The 17,946-nt window shown below is 40.1% G+C and overlaps 1 protein-coding gene across 1 annotated transcript in view; it reads right to left on the minus strand.

Annotated features, from left to right (window-relative positions):
- SESN3 (sestrin 3) overlaps nucleotides 1-17,946 on the minus strand; it is a 72,401-nt gene that overhangs the window by 22,398 nt on the left and 32,057 nt on the right. The window contains exon 2 of the mRNA XM_026706866.2: nucleotides 1,918-1,983. Within this exon, the coding sequence (XP_026562651.1) occupies nucleotides 1,918-1,983 (66 nt within the window). The remainder of the gene's footprint in view (nucleotides 1-1,917; nucleotides 1,984-17,946) is intronic.

Below are 17,946 nucleotides of genomic sequence, written 5' to 3' on the forward strand. Positions count from 1 at the left end.
TTTAGCACGATGCTGAACTATAATCCGCTGAACAAAGCTAGTGTCAGTCTTGAAGATAAGTTGTCAGACCTGCCTCAACTTAGGCTTCTAACTAAAAACGATCCTTAACACCATCGGGCTGAGAAAGGTATAGTCTGCACAGCCCCCGTGGTAGTTTATTTCTCTGGGTAGACAGGTAATGCAGTTCTGGCTTGATGTCAGACCTGCCTCAGCTTGATCTTCTCCCTAGAAACGATCCTTAATTCCATTCAGTGAGAAAGGTATAGTTTACTAGAAGTCAAGTGAATTACAGTACTGCAAAGCCAGAACTGAAATTCGTGCGCCAAAATCCCAAGTGAAAACTTTTCCCCACTTATTCGAGACTTCCCATTGTTGGTCCCCAGTGTCCAATCAATTTCGAAGAAGAGATTTTGGAAACGGCTACTATGATTGTAGGCTGGCTTGCAGCTGCATTCTTCTCATTGCGGAGTGACCTTGACGCGCCGTCTCAGGCAAGCAACTTCGCTTTCTTAACTTTTACTTTCCGCCCCCCCGCCAAGTGCTCCCGCTCCCTCTCCCCCTCCGCCCAAGATTCATGGCAGACTGGTGCCGAAACGATTGCAGAGCGCAGGTGTGAGGTGGCAGTTCTGACATAAGCAATCTGTTCTTTTTATTCTTTGGCCAATACCAGAAAAAGTAGGTAGAGCAAGGAATAAAAATGAAGCAATAACCTAAGTCCAGATACAGCAAAATAAAATATGACAGGATTTGAAAAACAGAAGACAAAAGTCCTCATGTTTCTTTTTTAGGATCGGTTTAGGCTGAGGTAAGTAAACAACTACATGATGGCTTATACAAGTATTCCTCAACGTACAAAAGTTTGTTTTGTGACCATTCAAAGTTACAATGGCACTGAAAAAAGGGACTTATGACAGTTTTTCACAGTTACGACCTTTCCAGCATCCCCAAGGTCATGTGATGCAAATTCAGATGCTTGGCAACTGATTCATATTTATGACTGTTGTTGTTTCCCAAAATTATGTGATCACCTTTTGCGACCTGCTGGCGAGCACAGTCAATGGGGAAACCAGATTTACTTAACAACCAGGTTACTAACTTATCAATTGCAGTGATTTATTTAACAACTGAGGCAAGTAAGGTTGTAAAATGGGGTAAAATTCACTTAACAAATGTCTCACTTAACAACATAAATTTTGTGCTCAATTCTGGTCATAAGTTGAGGACTATCTGTAGTTAGAATTGCCCAAATCCACTAGTGAAATGGACAAAGACGTTTTCCTCAGCCATTTGATCACTGCTAAGCCACTACCAAGAAAGTACTGCTCTGTGTATTATCTCCCCATATTCTGAAGTTTTACCCTAATTCTTCCTTAAACCCCACTCCAAAAACTCAGTGCCATATTCCTGTATTGCACAATTTGGGGATGTTGCTATTGTACAATCACGAATAAAGATCTATCACTACTCAGTACCAGATTCATATTATTTTCAAATTTATCCTAATATTCCTCCTCCGTGACACAGTTTTTTCTCTCTCAAAAAGCTAAAGAAGCTTAGACCATTATTAAAATGCAAAATTTTAATGTGGCATATTCTTAACAACCAAGAGCATTCAAGTCATTTAAAATCAAATACATAAATATCCAGGTTCAAAATAACTATTTTAATTCACAAGAGGAAAAAAAACAGAATTTTAGCAAGTTTTGCTACCAAAGATTAAGCTTCTGAATTTCCTGTACATCAGATTAAGCCTTCAATAGCTTGATTCAAAGCCTGGGATTTTAAACTGTTGGGACATTCCAGAAATTGAAATGGCCATGGTGGAAATTATTCAATAGATAGGCTCATAATCTCCTTGCACTGCTTTGCTGCTTCATGGTCATTTCTTAAAAGAAAGGAAAAAGAAAAACAACTTACATCCTTCTCTGGTATAAAGGCACTTGGTCCTCTTGTTAAAGGCAGAGATACTCTGATTTTCTTTTCCTGTAAAAGAAAATAACAGATGCAATTTTTAGCATAACTTTCCTGTGTCAACTTTCATATTAGGATTTACAGGTGGTAAGGAATCAACTGATGGTTATTGCAAAACTTTTATAAAACATATGGCTATATTTTCATATCTTGTCTCATGACTAATCTAATTAAGAGGTCAGCGTGGCACAGCTCACAAACCCTTTTACAAACTGAAAAAAGATTATTCTATAAATGCCACTTTCCAACTCAACTTCCATTGTTCCAATCCAATTGCAAAGATGCTGGATAGAATGGGTGATGTAGGTGAGAAAAGATAAAGGTAACTTACAAAAGCAACAAAAGTGGTCTAGGAATTCATAAAAAGACACCCGATTCAGTCAGCTAGCTGCCCCTTTTTTAAAATTGCATACTATAACACTGTCAAAACCATAGTGTCAGGAAAAAAATTTTCATATTTATATATCTCATTTTTACTAAATTCTTACTCTTAAGACAGTATTAATTATTTTACTTTATTGTCATTGCACCTCGTACAACGAAATCAAACACCATCTTCAGTGCACATTATGACCATGACCATGAAATAAACACAAACACACATCCTTCACCCTCCCCACATTAAACAAAAAAACCCTGACACCGCACCAATACTGCACTATACAGCAGAATTCAAAAGAGCTACTGCCCTGGGATAGAAGCTGTTTTTCCAGCCTATTTGTCCTTGTTTTTATTATCCTGTACTGTCTGCCAGATGGTAATAGTTCCAAAAAAAGGGCACCCAGAATGAGATGGATCTTTGAGAATGTTTTGAAATTTCTTAAGGCAGCGGGAGCTATAAAGCTCTTCCGGAGAGGGCAACCCATGATGTTCTGGGCAATGACATTAACCCTCTGGAGTGCTGTACTATCTGCCACTGTGCAATTGGCAAACCATACAGAAGTGCAGTAAGTTAAAATACTTTCTATGGTGCAGCGGTAGAAGGTCACCAGCAGTTTTTCATTCAGTTGTTGTTTCCTGAGAAGTCTCAGGCAGTATAATCTCTGCTGGGCCCTTCTGACCAGTGCTGCAATGTGAGCACCCCAGGTGAGGTCCTTTTTTATGGTAACACCCAGAAACTTAAAACTGGCCACTTGCTCCACTCAGTCTCCATTGATAAGCAAGGGCTGGATGTCTGATCTGTTCCTTCTATAAAAATTAAAAGCAAATTATGCAATATTATCTTAATAGCTACTGGAATCACATAGCCACACCTTACCAGGCACATCCTGATTACCAATTATTATGGCAAAACAGCTTTGGGAAGAGGTAAGTTATTGACAGAGAAGCATTAGGAAGCAGAATGAATCAACATTATTACCAAATTATTATCAAATTAGCTGAGTATTATTAGCAGGTTGGGCCTCTGTTTAATCTTCAGTCTCTCTAGCCAGAGCTTAGAAAGATCCCTATTCTGAAAAATTGGAAACCAGCAGTCAACCACAATGGCCTACAATAGTTCAACCTAACAGTATATAATCTAAAGCAGGGATCTCTAACCTTGGCAACTTCCTCAGAATTCCTCAGCCAGCAAAGCTGGGAGTTGAAGTCCACAAGTCTTAAAAGTTGCCAAGGTTGGAGACGCCTGATCTAAAGTGTCCTCCAGACTTGGATAAGATCTTTACCCCAATTATGTCAACTAAAAAATACTTCTTTGGTAGTTGTCATTTTGATCGTTAATATGACAGAACGAGGGAAATATCTAAAATATGAGGAATAATCACATAAATGGTATTCAATTTAACTAAAATCCTTCTTTTTTCCCCCTTGTCCTGATCAGATCACAGTTTCATGCTTCTCAAGGCCAAAAGAGACCTTAAGTCTGAAAGAGACTAGGCTACTAAGCCTAATTGTTTCATTCAAATTTTAGACATCTTTAAAAGTTCTCTGTACATCATAAGAAGTGAGGCAACTGTAATTCTCCAGGTGTTGATCAACTATCATTATTATAACTCTAGTTTGCATGATCAACAATGAAGGATGTTAGAAGCTTTAAGTTGAGCAACTCTGGAGGGTGATATTGCCTTTGCCAACAGAATGAACACAGGTTAGAAACTGGGTTTATCCTGTCCTCTTACTTGTTTAAGGATAGGGAGTCTGATGTGCCTAATATATGGCATGTCTGTTACTACAACCACTTGCATAAACCCAGAGACAAATGCTATTCAGTTATGATGACTGGACAATGTACTTAGTTATGAAGCTGTTATTTTTTTAAAGCATTCTTTGACAGGAATGTATTCCGGAAGCATCAGCAAGCAGCCTGAAAATTCAAAAGGTTCTTAACCAAAGCCTTCTAAACAAGTCAGATTTATTTCACATTGAAATCTATCACCCACAGATTGCTATGTCAGTAATAGGACAAAACAAGATATTTGGAGACCCTTCTGGTCTGATAGCAATTTTCACTAACCACAGGCAGCCATTTGTAAGACTGTTGTGAGATTAGAGTGTTTTATTCCAGGTGGGCACAAAAATGAATCTGACATCTGAACAATACATAAATATATGCTCCAAGGCAGTCAAACAATATGTCATTTCGTGGAAAGTATCAGAAAAATAAGCTCCAGCAAGTTCCAACAAGAAAAAAAATGAAATAAAATGAAGAACTGCCAAGTCAAAATGCATCTGTCAAGCTTGCTGAGCAGAAAAAGCAGACATGTAAAGAATTAATGCAAATTGTTTCCAACTCTTGAAGATTTTGGACTAGAACTGAAGATATAAAGAACAGTATGCTTGTTCCATGATGGCTGTTTATTAATTTTAAATTCCCCATGTTTTGGTACTTTAGAGTGTTCTCTTTTTCTGTCATTTTATTCTCAAGTTCAAAAACATTTAAATATTCAAAAATGTAATATAGCACCTTCTCAATCTCTATTTTCCCTCCATGGAAAATTTTTCTAACATGAAGCCTTCCAGATCTGTTGGAACACACCTCCCCATATCCTTAAATCTGCAGAATCATTGGCCATTTTGCCTGTAATTCCTGGACTACTGCATTTCCATGAGGTGGAGAAATCTATTTTAGTTCTGTTTGCTCTAAACCAGTGTCTCTCAACTTCAACATCTTGAAAATGTATGGATTTCAACTCCCAGAATTCCCTCGCAGCATGTTCACACATCTTGAAATTGTTGAGTTTGAGAAACACTGCTCCAAATCAATGTTTAAGTGCCCTCCCGGTCTAAATTCATTCTAGTAGGAAAGTTGTTTCTAACTCCCTGACTGATCTTCAAAGCTAGATCCGCAGTGCAGAATCAAGAGCTTCTACCTGAATTTTCAAAAACCTAGTGTCCTAAAAATGATGGATCTGAACTTGAAATTCACTGAAGTGCCTATTAGCCACCATCATTAAAAAAAGTGGGGGAGATATAAAAACCGTATGTGTAATGTGTGCATGTTATTAATATAAAATAATATACTGTGAACAAACTAATGGCAACCTTAAAATGGTCAAGTGCTTACACAGCTATTCATCAGGATCTAGGAACATGGGAGGGAACATAAACATCTCAAGATACTAGGATTAATTTATTAAAATATCTTAAGGAGGCAGACTTACTGTAACCAGTCATTTATTCATTTGATTTATGTCTTGCTTTTCATGCAGGTGCTCAAGGTGGTGCACACACTGCACTTAGTTCTCCTACTTTCCCCACGGCAACAACATCATTTTGCTGAGAGGTGGTTTTCGGAACACTTTTACTTCTCAAACAGCTGACGTTCAGTGGCATACTGCTTCACACACCGGCAATACCCTACAGCAGGGATGTCAAACTCGATTACGTTGAGGGATGCATCAGGGTTGTGTTTGACTTTGGAGGGCTGGTGTGGGTGTGGCCAGCTTGACGTCACTCGTGTCAGGGGTGCCTGAGGAGGCCTGAGTGCTCTGCCAGCGAAAACGGGCTACCGATCTCTGTTATCGGCTGGGACGGTCTCCTGCAGCCTTCTGCTAGTGAAAAAAGAGCTCAGGAGGGCCACAGGCAGTAGAGGCACCACGGGACAGATCTAAGCATCCTGCGGGCTGCATCCAGCCCGCGGGCCTAGAGTTTGACACTCCTGCCCTACAGCTTTTATAACTAGCAGCCACTGACAATCTTCTTTACAAGTGAACTTTTTTTTTTTTAAAGGTCATCTAAAATGCAGTAGCCACTGTTCCATCATTTAGGTCAGTGGTGGCTCCTTTTTTGGCTCCTGTGGCCGCTAATTGCGTGTGTGCTCGATTGTGTGCGCTCACATGCCAGCACCAAGAAGGCAATGCGTGCTGGCCCCCAAACGCATGTGCGAACCCCCCTTCTGCATTGCGTGTCTCTGTGCATGTGCGTGATTCCCCTCGCGCACCATATACCTGCGCGTGCAATCCCCTCACTCCCAATGCATCCCTGCGCATGCACGCACATCTACCGTGTACCCCCCTCCGCCCCCGCGCATGTGCGCCAGATACCCGACAATCAGCTGTTGGGTCGAGGCGCTCACATGCGCAGTGGAACTTTTCTGGATGACCTCTCGCATGCTGGGAGAAATGGCTCTGCATGCCACTTCTGGCACGCATGGCATAGGTTCGCCAACACAGATTTAGGTTATGGTACTAGCCAGAAGAACTGTAGCTGGGGATCATCATCAAGTGGCTGCACATAGACCATAGATCAGTTACAAGAAGGGTGTAAATTTATGTTCCCTCTCCTCCAGGGGTGGGATTCAAATTTTTTAACAACCGGTTCTGTGGGTGTGGCTTAGGTGATGGGCGTGGCTTGGTAGTCATGTGAATGGGTGGACATGGCTTGGTGGTCATGTTATTGGCTGGATGTGGCCAACTCAATATCACTCACATCGAGGCACGCATCTCCTTGCCTGGCCTCTCATGACTGTGGGGATGCTGCAATAGTTGTAAGTGTGAAAAATGGTCATAAGTCACTTTTTCAGTGCCATTGTAACTTTGAATGGTCACTCCACACAAGCAAAGTGCCAGCAAAGGAGGGGGAAAAAACTCCAAAGACCTTCCTGAGACAGGAAGTCTAGTCCTGCCAAGAATGTAATAAGGGTTAACGGAGAGGCAGTTTCTGTAAGAAACACCAGAATGTTTCCTTCCTGCCTTCCTTACAGGATTAGGCCAGTAATTTCTTCTAACAACTGGTTCTCCAAAACTGCTTTGAATGTTAACAACCGGTTCTAGCAAATAGGTGCAAACTGGTAGAATCCCACCCCTCTCTCCTCCTAATACCAACTTGGCAGTAAGACAGCCTCTTTCATGAAGGTCACTTTGGAGATACCACCTTCTCAAAACTCTACTTAAACTTCCAGCAAAAATACCAGCCTGATCAAACAGGAAATATTTGAGTCTGAAGGATATGTGTGTGTTTTGTAATTTCAAATTATTCCTCATGTTACCCACTCTTTCACAAGACATTATTCTACCCAGGTAGTAAGCAAGTCCAGACCTGCATACTTTCAGAGATTGAACTATATTACAGAGCCAACTGTTCCCTGGGCCTGGGCCATTCTTTAATTGCTAATTTAGTTCCAGGAAACCATTAAATTGGTGTGGGTGAAGTGAAAGTTTTGAAGGGGAAAATGGATTTCCTAATAAAATGCAGCCTTTGATTAAAAAAACCCGAAAGAACGCAATGAAGAGCTGTCAGAATTCCAACTTCCTTCTGTATGAAACGCAAACACTGATTCACTTTCTGTGAAAGTGTGAACTTAGCAACTATCTGCAAAGGTTTCCCCTGTCTAGTCATGTCCTGCTCTATGGGGTTGTTGTGCTCATCTCCTTTTCTTGGCTGAGGGAGCCAGCGTTGCCCAAAGGCGCTTCCGTGGTCATATGGCCATCATAACTACAAGTTAAGGCACACAGAATTTTGCAACCATCCCATCGAAGTGGTATCTATTTATCCAGAGGTGGGCTTCAAAAATTTCAGCAACTGGTTGTCTGCCCAGTTGCTGGGTGGGCGTGGTCTACTTGGCCTCTTGTACCACGGCAGGGGAGGGTATGTGTTTTCGCCCTGGGCTCTGGAGACTTTCCTTGAGCCTCTAGGAGGGCGAAAATGGCTTCCTCCGGGCTCTGGAGGCCCTCCAGACGCCACAAACAGGCTTGTTTCCAGCCTTCTGGAAGGCCCCTTTTTGGCCACCCCAAGCCTCCACCTGGGCCCTGCACTTACCTCGCATCCAAAACGGGCCATGTGGAGATTCCTGGAGGGGTGGGGTGGAAGGAGCCAGCCAGGGGTGGGATTTGGCAGTTCACCAAACGGGCCATAACTTTAGCTATGAGTTCGCCTGAACCAGGGTGAACCTGTAGCAGCAGCCCACCCCTGTATTTATCCACTCACACCTTGCATGCTTTCTAACTACTAGGTAGGCAGGAACGACTATTATCTATATGATTGGCATTTCAAACATTTGGGTCTTTCTTCCCCATCAAGAATTGTTTTAGGAGACCTTCCTTGAGGAAACGATGGTGCAGTGATGTCTGGTTCTCCTCCCTTGGACACCAAACAGGAGGGTCAAGAAAGGTCTACAGAGATAACCAATAAAAACATTACATTTCTTGGACAGGTCAGTCCAAAGAGGCTAACCCAGGGCTAGCAATTGTGAATCTTCCAACTTCCTTTTCCAAGGTTTTTTTTCCTATAAAATATTAAATCGCTTGGGATCATTGTTTCTATTTTGGAGGGAAGAAACAAATAAAGGTGCAAATATTATGGAACAGCAAATGCCTTCGAACTATTAATCCAGGAAGGGCCAACTTCTCACATTTTATTGCAGGATAAAGTCAAGAGCAAACATATAACAAGTGCAAACCAGAACCATAAACTTGTTTGATGTACGGCATTTCAGAGTATCAGAACAACATTTATTCCATACAGTACTTCTGAGCAGCTGGGACTGCGAGTCTCCATGTTCTACTGGCAAATCAGTCAAAGGAGAACTCATTAGATGGCAGCACTAAGCAAGTTACTGCTTACCACAAAGCAGTTCAGCTGCAGGGAAATTCACCTTAGCAGATGCTGCAAAGATCAGCATAAATGCACACACTCATAACACCATGCAAGAATTGGTGCTTTCAGCTGCATTCACATTATTTTTAATACTATTTATGCACGCAGGAAAGTGAAGTGGTCTTTTGGGTGCAGCCAGTTGCTGTAAGTCAAATTGGAACTTTCCTGCCTTGGCCAGCTCAAATGGTAACGTGTTTACCCATCCAGGGCATTGTGGGGGGGGAGGAGGCGGGGGGGGGAAGGAAATTTAAAAACCAGAGGAAGATGCCTATGTCAAAAATGTAAATTTCCACCAAGTATTTAGGAAATAAAAGAACAGGAAAAATACAGGCTAGTATGAGCATATTTCACATGGCTGAGTTTTAATTTTTTCTCCCCACTGGTTGCTAAAGCCCAGAGGTTCTTAAATTGTGGGTAATTATCTCCAAGTGAATAATTTGGGCATATCCAGGAGGTAGTGGAGAATGTGTAATTGCTTGTTTGTGAGTGAAGGATCCAGTTTGGGATTGTTGCTATTGAGACATGTGTGTTTAAAAAAAAGAAAAGGGCTTTTTTGTGGGGCTAATGAGATTGTTCTATATCAGGAAAGGGAGTAATTGGGTCAAAAATTTGGCAACCCTTGCTTTAGCCCAACTGATCACAAAGGAAATCTGAGCAAATCCCCCATAATGCTACTGCTTTCATTAAATCCATCTATTCCAAAGAGATTGGCTCCATGCTGGAAGACACCTTTATTTCTCCACCCATCTTGCACAAAACACAGCTTTGCAGCAGTTGGGGGGAGATTTTCATGAAGTACTGAAGTGTTAAATTCCCTATCCTTACAGCATTCCTCCCCCCTTTTTTTAAAAAGCAGAGGTAAAGCAGAGGTGAAATTCATGCATTTTACATAGCATCTATTTTTATCTCATCAGTGGTATGGTCCATATTTCTCTGGAGTGTTTTTAAATCAATCTGCTCCCAGTTGAGGCCATGTATTGGGTTGTCCACGTTGGAAATTATGGGACTTTATAATTGTGTGCATGACAATAAAAATGAGGACCAAGTGGTGCCTCTACATAAAAACAAATATCCTAGTAAAATTGTATGCTTAACAGTCAACAAGATGGCAATGCTGTTGATTTACTCTGCCTTGTCCAAGCCCTGCGTTACATGTATGGGGTAGCAGATCAAGTATAAAGATCAAAGGCTGATTAGAACCACAGACGTGTCAGTGGAAACACCCTCCTATTCACACTTTCCTCAGAACAAAAATTGCTGCTTTAGAAGGGCAGGGGAACAGTTACTATTCATAAATGTGAACAAACGAACAAAGAAGAGCTACTAAGGTAGTTCAGCTGGACTTTTTCTTTCTTTCTTTTGCAAGGGAGGAGGGAAACAGTCACAAACAAAGGATTTCACTTCAGAGCAGAGGTGGTATTCAGCAGGTTCTGACCAGTTCTGCAGAACTGGTAGTGGACATTTTGAGTAGTTCGGAGAACCGGCAAATACCACCTCTGACTGGCCCCGCCCCCATCTAGTCTCTGCCTACGGAGTTCCAGCTGATTGGCTGGGTCTTCTTTTGTTGCCCTGCACAGGAGAATGGAGCTGGAAAGCAGGTTAATGGGGCGGAGAGGGAATGGGGCGGAGAGGGAATGGGATTTTGCAGAACCTTCCCCCAGGAATGGGGAGGGAATGGGGATTTTACCATATCCTTCCTCTGCCATGCCCACCAAGCCACGCCCACAGAACCAGTAGTAACATTGTTTGAATCCCACACTGGTTCAGAGTATTTTTTAATCCATTAACAAGTGAAGTTTGCTACCCCAGAATTAATGCCTCTTGAGAACTTTCGGTTAGATAGCTTTTGAAAGGGTTTATTAGACTCAGCCTGTCAATAATTTGAAGTCACAACAGCTGAAATCAAACCTTATGGTTACTATAGATGGAATACAGTTACCAGTGTGGCATATCTACTGTCCTCATTTGTGAAACAATAATGGGTGTGTGTGTGTGTGTGATCTCAGAGGATATTTTTTTAATGGATCAGTGTGGCTTATGTCTTCAAGAACCCTATATTTATTTGTTCAAGTGGAATAATCTACAGAAGAGTTCCCCAACATTTCCTTTCCTCCTTCCCAGATCGCTAAAATGAGGACCCAGATTGTTGGGGGCAATATGCTGACTCTGTGAACTGCTTAGAGCAGAGTTGTCAAACTCTCGGCCTGTAGGCCGGATGCCTCACATGTGCCACACCCACGTCCAGATTAGCAAAGGGGGAAAGAGTCCTGCTATGTCACATGATGTTGCCATGACGACGTGAGTTTGATACCCCTGGCTTAGAGAATGCTGTGAAGCAGTATATAAGTCTAAGTTCTACTGCTACTGCTATAAAATGTATACAATTATTGGTTATAAATAATTCTAAATAATTTGGCTTCAACTGCCTTTCCCCCCCTCTAAATAGCTGTCAGGGTTAATTTCCAGCTGTGCTAGTACTCTAGGAAGATGTCACGGTTCTCTTTGGTTCTCTTCTCATCTTATCTAGAAATATGTTTCCTTAAGGTTGAAGAAATGTATGAGGTACAGGTTACAGCATGTAACCTGTTTTTTCTGTATCTTCAGAAACAGGGATCAATAATTCCTCCAGAGTGATAGTTTGGTCTCTGAAGCTTCTATCACTTCTGTAGTTAAAAGGCAATTTTTCTCCGATAGAGCATTAAAATACAGGTAGCATAATAAAATAGAAAACTAGGGAAATAGGAAATAGAACACTGAATCTGAGAGGAAGCAAACTTATGCTGTCATCCTGCACAGAAACACTCTACACTACATAATGTTGCAAGTGTCACTGATCTCCCTCTCTATGAGCCTGTCTTCATGTTTCCACAGCTCTCCAAAGGATCCAAAATGGAAATTCAAACAGAAACATGCTTGCTCTTTAAGGGCTAGAGTCATAGGCACAGAGAATAGATTTAATTCTGGAGCAAGCTAAAAGTATCCTTTTCCTTTTTGCTGTATATTGGGAAAAAAACGTGCGCAGAAACATTTGGACAAATAAAAATGTTGCTGTATCTTGTCATTTATCCTAGTGGCAACCACCTGACAAACAAGGCCCAAATGGTTGTGTACAGGCATGGCCAACCGAAAATTGCCTATCCTAGAGCATACAAAACATTTGCCAAACCAATACTCGAATACAGCTCATCAGTCTGGAACCCACATTACATATCTGATATTAACACAGTTGAAAAAGTCCAGAAATATTTCCCAAGAAGAGTTCTCCACTCCTCTACTCGTTGCAGAATACCTTATGCCACCAGACTTGAAATTTTAGACCTAGAAAACCTAGAACTATGCCGCCTTCGGTCCGATCTAAGTATAGTATATAAAATCATACATTGCAATGTCCTACCTGTCAATGAATACTTCAGCTTCAACCATAACAATACAAGAGCACACAATAGTTACAAACTCAAGGTTAATCGCACCAAACTTGATTGCAGGAAATACGACTTCAGCAACAGAGTGGTCAATGTCTGGAATACTCTACCTGACTCCGTGGCTTCTTCCCCAAACCCCAAAAACTTTAACCTTAGACTGTCTACTATTGACCTCACCCCTTTCCTAAGAGGTCTCTAGGGGGCGTGCATAAGCGCACCAACGTGCCTACCGTCCCTGTCCTATTCTTTTATTTTTCTTATATGTATCCATGTCATGTATCCATAACTATGTTTATACTTATATTAACTTGTAAGCGATTGACAAATCAAATAAATCTAAATCCTCTACCCCCTTTGTAGCAATCAAGACATCTTTCTGTATACAAACAAATTCACTAGCTCATAAAAGTGGTGTAATGCCAATTATATGTACTTGGTTTGTATAATAGCTGCATAAACAAAAAACATTACACATACGCTTAAAGCAATGACATGGAATACCTGAGCACATGAATTCTGCTGATCTTTGTAGTTAATTTGAAAACCAGTTCTAAAGTTATATTTTTATACACATACAGGTAATCCTTGCTTTACAACAGTTCATTTAGTGAATGCATCCAAAAGTTCATTCAAAGTTACTGAAAAAAGTGACTTACGACCATTTTTCACACTGATGACTATTGTAGTATCCCCATTGTCATGTGATCAAAATTCAGACACTTGACCCCTGGTTCACATTTATGAGGGTTGCAGTGTCCTGGGGACATGTGATCACCTTTTGTGACCTTCTGACAAGCAAAGTCAATGAGAAAGCTAGATTTATTTAACAACCATCTTACTAACTTAACAACTGCAGCGATTCATTTAACAACAGTGGCAAGAATGGTTACAAAGTGGGGCAAAACTCACTATAACAATTGTCTTGCTGAGCAACTGAAATTTTGTGCTCAGTTGTGGTCTGAAGTTGAGAATTACTTGTATACATTTTAACAGAATGAACCTTCTTTTGCTATGAAATGCTGCTGAAAACATGAAATATAACTCAATTGTTAGCCAAAAGAACTTTGTGCAATCCTAAGTAATAAACAAATTTATCAGATGAGAAAACTCTGATCTCAAATCTTAAAAAGCACTTCAACATGGTTGGTATTGCAGTCAACAATTTTTTTTTGCATATTATGCATACTTAACTCCTACAAAACATATTTGCTCCCTGATTTATTATCTAGCTTTCACTAGATATTCCAATGTCACTTTTTGCTTCGTATAAATAATCTGAAAATATCTGCTTTAAAAGTAATATAGGGTTTTTTTTCATGTTCTGCTTGTTTTTCTTCTGTTTGGTAAGTAGATATGAATGTTGAATTATTTAACCTCTCTCTGCCTAGAGTTTTTTCAAGATTTTGGGACAATTCTAGCAATTAACTATGCAGGAAAGGTTGTAATAGGTGGAGCATGTTGATCTCATAAACAAGTAAACAACCTAGTAATCAGCATAATTTACCACCCCAGCCGAGCTTCAAGGAGATAAACTAACGTAGGCAGGCTTTACAACCCTGGGCTCCTCCCATGTACCTTAGGATGTTCTCATGTTTTTCATAATGTGGAGATGACCTGCACATCACAAAATGAAAGCAAGAATCAAAAACAGAGAAAATAATCCTAGTTATTGTGCAGTTAGATGTCACAGAATTCTGGTCTGGATCAATTCAAAATTTGGATGAGAACTCCAGTTTATGTTCTTCATCAATAAAACTGTTGTTGCAATAATTACATTACTTAACATACAACAAATTAAAAATAAACAGAGCACATTCTTCCTATACACACACACACACACACACACACACACACATTATATATTAAATTCCTTTAATTAAAATAATATAGGAAGCAAGCATGCTGCTTTGCTGAGTTTCAGCCTGTAGCATCTATCAGATATTCATTCAGCTTTTCAATTTCTTCTCAGTTTTTGGACTAAAACCAGGTATAATGTAATTCCTCTTAGTCCCATAAGCATTCTTGGAAAACAAATGGTGGAAAACTATAGCCCTTGCCCAAGCAAAGATAAGCTTGTACATATGAAGGGTATCTTGGAAAGTTAGAGGAATTTGTGAGGAGCATCCTCATCAGTTTTCTTTGCAGGAAATGGATGTTCTGTTATGGGCTATGCCCACCGTGGCAGCCATTTTGTGAGAGCATGGACAATATGTTTGGAAATGTGCCAAGTCATCAAGACTGGGGTCACTGATTTCAATATAGAAAAGTTTTAAGTGTTGCAAAGTCAGTCAGAAGTGAAAGAACACAAATGTGTCTTCATCTACTGTTGTAAAGCCAGCCCAAGCTGTAAGAACACAAATGTGTGTTTTCATCTATGGTACTTTGATCTGCTTAGGCTGTGACTCACTTACAAAAAAAGTGAGAGGTGGGTGGATTGGCTACATATTTAATTGTACACGTGTACACACTTTTAGCGGTGGATGGATGGATGCATAGGATATATTCTCTAAAATAAATTTGTTCCTTCATCCCCACAAATTATTATGTTTGCTGCTTGATACCAAAAGCTAGTATATTGTAGGCAAAGTTTTTATTTTTATTCTTAAATTACCCTGCCTTTATTATTTTTATAAATAACTCAAGTCAGTGAATATATCTAATACTCTTTTCTCCTCCTCTTTTCCTTACAACAATCCTGTGAGGTGAGTTGGGGTGAAAAAGTGACTGGCCAGCTTTCATGCCTAAGGTGGAACTAGAACTCGTTATTTTGGCTTTTTCTAACACACTACTTTTTCCATATGTTAAGCATATCATATAGAAGTGAGGTATCCTTTATAAATATGCAGTCCCTACATACTGTTAGCATCCAGGTAACTCAAAATATAACAGCCACCTTCTAGGCAGGTGTGTCTCAACATTAGCAATTTTCAGTTGTGTGGACTTCAATTCCCAAAATTCCAGAAGTTGAAGTCCGCACATCTTAACAGTTGCTATAGCTGAAAAATTCTGCTGCACACTAATGCACTTAACATTTTGTTAAATTAAAATAACTATTTTTAAAAGCATGACTTATATTTCAACTGAAACTCTCTTAAAATTAATCTGTAATTTCTTTCCCTTTTTTTTCAGTTTTAAAGTATTCCGTTAAGCACCCTGCAGGCTTTCTTAAAATGGTTTTAGAATTGAACATACAACTAAATGATGGGCTGTAGGATAGCATTCTTCCATTAAACTTTGTGAATTGAAGCATTTTGGAAAATTGCTCTGCCAGTTCAAGTATACATTTGCCACAGCTTAATGGGTGGGGGAGACAATATTTTGCACAGGAGGATAAATAGGGGAGAATGAGGAGAAAAACTCAACAGAGAAATAAAATGCTTCGTTTAAACACAGAACCAGAAACCTATGCTGTAACACAGACCAAATGACGTAAATTTTCAAAGGAATCAGGTTTTTTATAATGTATCCAACATTTCTGTAAAATAGTGCATATACATTTCCAAAGAAAATATGCATTACTCCTTCTAAATTTCCAAATTTTGGTTATAGTCAGGATTTTTATTAATCTTACAGGGAAAAATCCCACATAATGGATCAGATTTCTTTAAACCTAGCTAGCCGATCACTCTACAGCAGGGCTGTCAAACTCGTGGCCCATGGCTCGGATGCGTCATGCACTGGCCACGCCCATGCCTGATATAGCAAAGGGGGAAAAAGCCCCGATAAGTCATGTGATGCCACTGTGATGACACAAGATTGACACCCCTGCTCTACAGTCTTTTCAAGACAGAGAAGATTAGAAGAAACATGGAAATATAAGTACTCTAGTATTTAAGTTGGCACTTATGCCAAATATTTGTATATTTTATTTTTCATCAGTTGAACTGTCTTAAAATCAGAATAGTTCCTCTTACTATAACAATCATTCAAATAATGTAACGCATACTTTTAAAAAATGGCATTTTTTTCTTTTAGCATTAAATAAGTTGAATAGAAATATCATATTTTATTATTATTTTATTAACTCTTCACACTAATCCAGCAATATGCAGTAAACATTAAAACTTTGGGGCAAAGGTAATATTCTTTTTTAGAACCACATACAGTATATTTTGTGTGGAAAGCTAAACATATATTTGCAAACTATTTTCAAAAATTTAATATAATCTTTCTATATTCTGTAGGGATCTTCAGTCCTGAAAAAAGATGTAGTTGTCTGTTAAAGGAGGAGGATTTCATTTGTCAAATTTTGAATTACATCATTTGGTATATCTGCTGGCTACTAACACATCTAGAATGATTTTTCTTAGTGAAAAGTGTTCCTGACTCCCTTTAGAATATTCATACACTATACTTGTTATTAGCATAAATCACAGTCATGTGACCGTGGAACACTGCAAATGGCCATAAATGTGGGTCAATTGCTAAACGCCCAAAATACAGTTATGTGATCATGGAGGGGGCAGCTATTGGAACTTTGGAACTGAGTTGTAAGTATCTTTTGGGTTTTCTGTTGTAATTTGGAATGGTCACTAAGCAACTGGCTGTAAGTATATGGTAAATGTCCAGGCAAATCATTTCAGATTCGTGTGTAAGTAAGCATATGTACATTGGAAAATCCCTCGAATCTCAGAGGGATATATATATATATAAACCAGTTACACCAGGGATGTCAAACTTGATTTCATTGAGGGCCACATCAGGGTTGTGCTTGACCTCGGGGGGACGGGGTATGTGTGGCCAAAGTGGGCATGGCTTGCTTGATGTCACTCATGTCAGGGGCACCTGTGGCAGCCCAAGGGCTCTGCCAGCAGAAATAGGCTCCTGAGCTCCGTTTACGGCTGCGACAACCTTCTGTAACCCTCTGCCAGAAAAAAATGGAGCTCATTTTCACTGGCAGAAGGTTGCAGGAGGCCGTTGCAGCCAGAAACGGAACTCTGGAGCCAGTTTTCGCTGGCAGAGGCACTGCGGGCCTACCCCTCACTGTTTCCTGGGTGGGCCCGCGGGCCAGATCTAAGCACCCTGTAGGCTGGATGCGGCCCACGGGCCTTGAGTTTGACACCCCTGGGTTACACAATTCAAGACTTCATACTGGTAGATTAGAAGGGAGGAAAAAGGCCAACAGTATATGAAGAGTTAATACTGACCAAGGAAGAAAATGTATTTAGTTAACCTTGCCTATGACAAAACTCCAATTCAGCAATAGAACCAAAGGCAACCGTGCAAAGCCATTTCCTGCCTCTGGCAGATAATAAAAGTAATTCTAATAATGAAACTCCATGTAATCTTTTTCTTTTTGTTTTTACATTAACTAGAGCAGGAACTAGGACAGGCACTTCAAGACTACGTAGGAGAGTCAGGCCATTCCATATTCAATCATTTCCACAGTGTGGGTCCTAACTCCCACAGACTGGTGCCATGCAAAGCTGCATGAAGCTGACTGGAGGGCATCCAACCTGGGAGGATTATTTTTATATGGATCAGAGTTCAGAAATGTTCTTGAAATATGTTCCAGGAAATT

Source organism: Pseudonaja textilis, chromosome 7, assembly GCF_049901715.1.
Source record: "Pseudonaja textilis isolate UNSWEBS1 chromosome 7, rPseTex1.2, whole genome shotgun sequence".
Taxonomy (NCBI): Eukaryota; Metazoa; Chordata; class Lepidosauria; order Squamata; family Elapidae; genus Pseudonaja; species Pseudonaja textilis.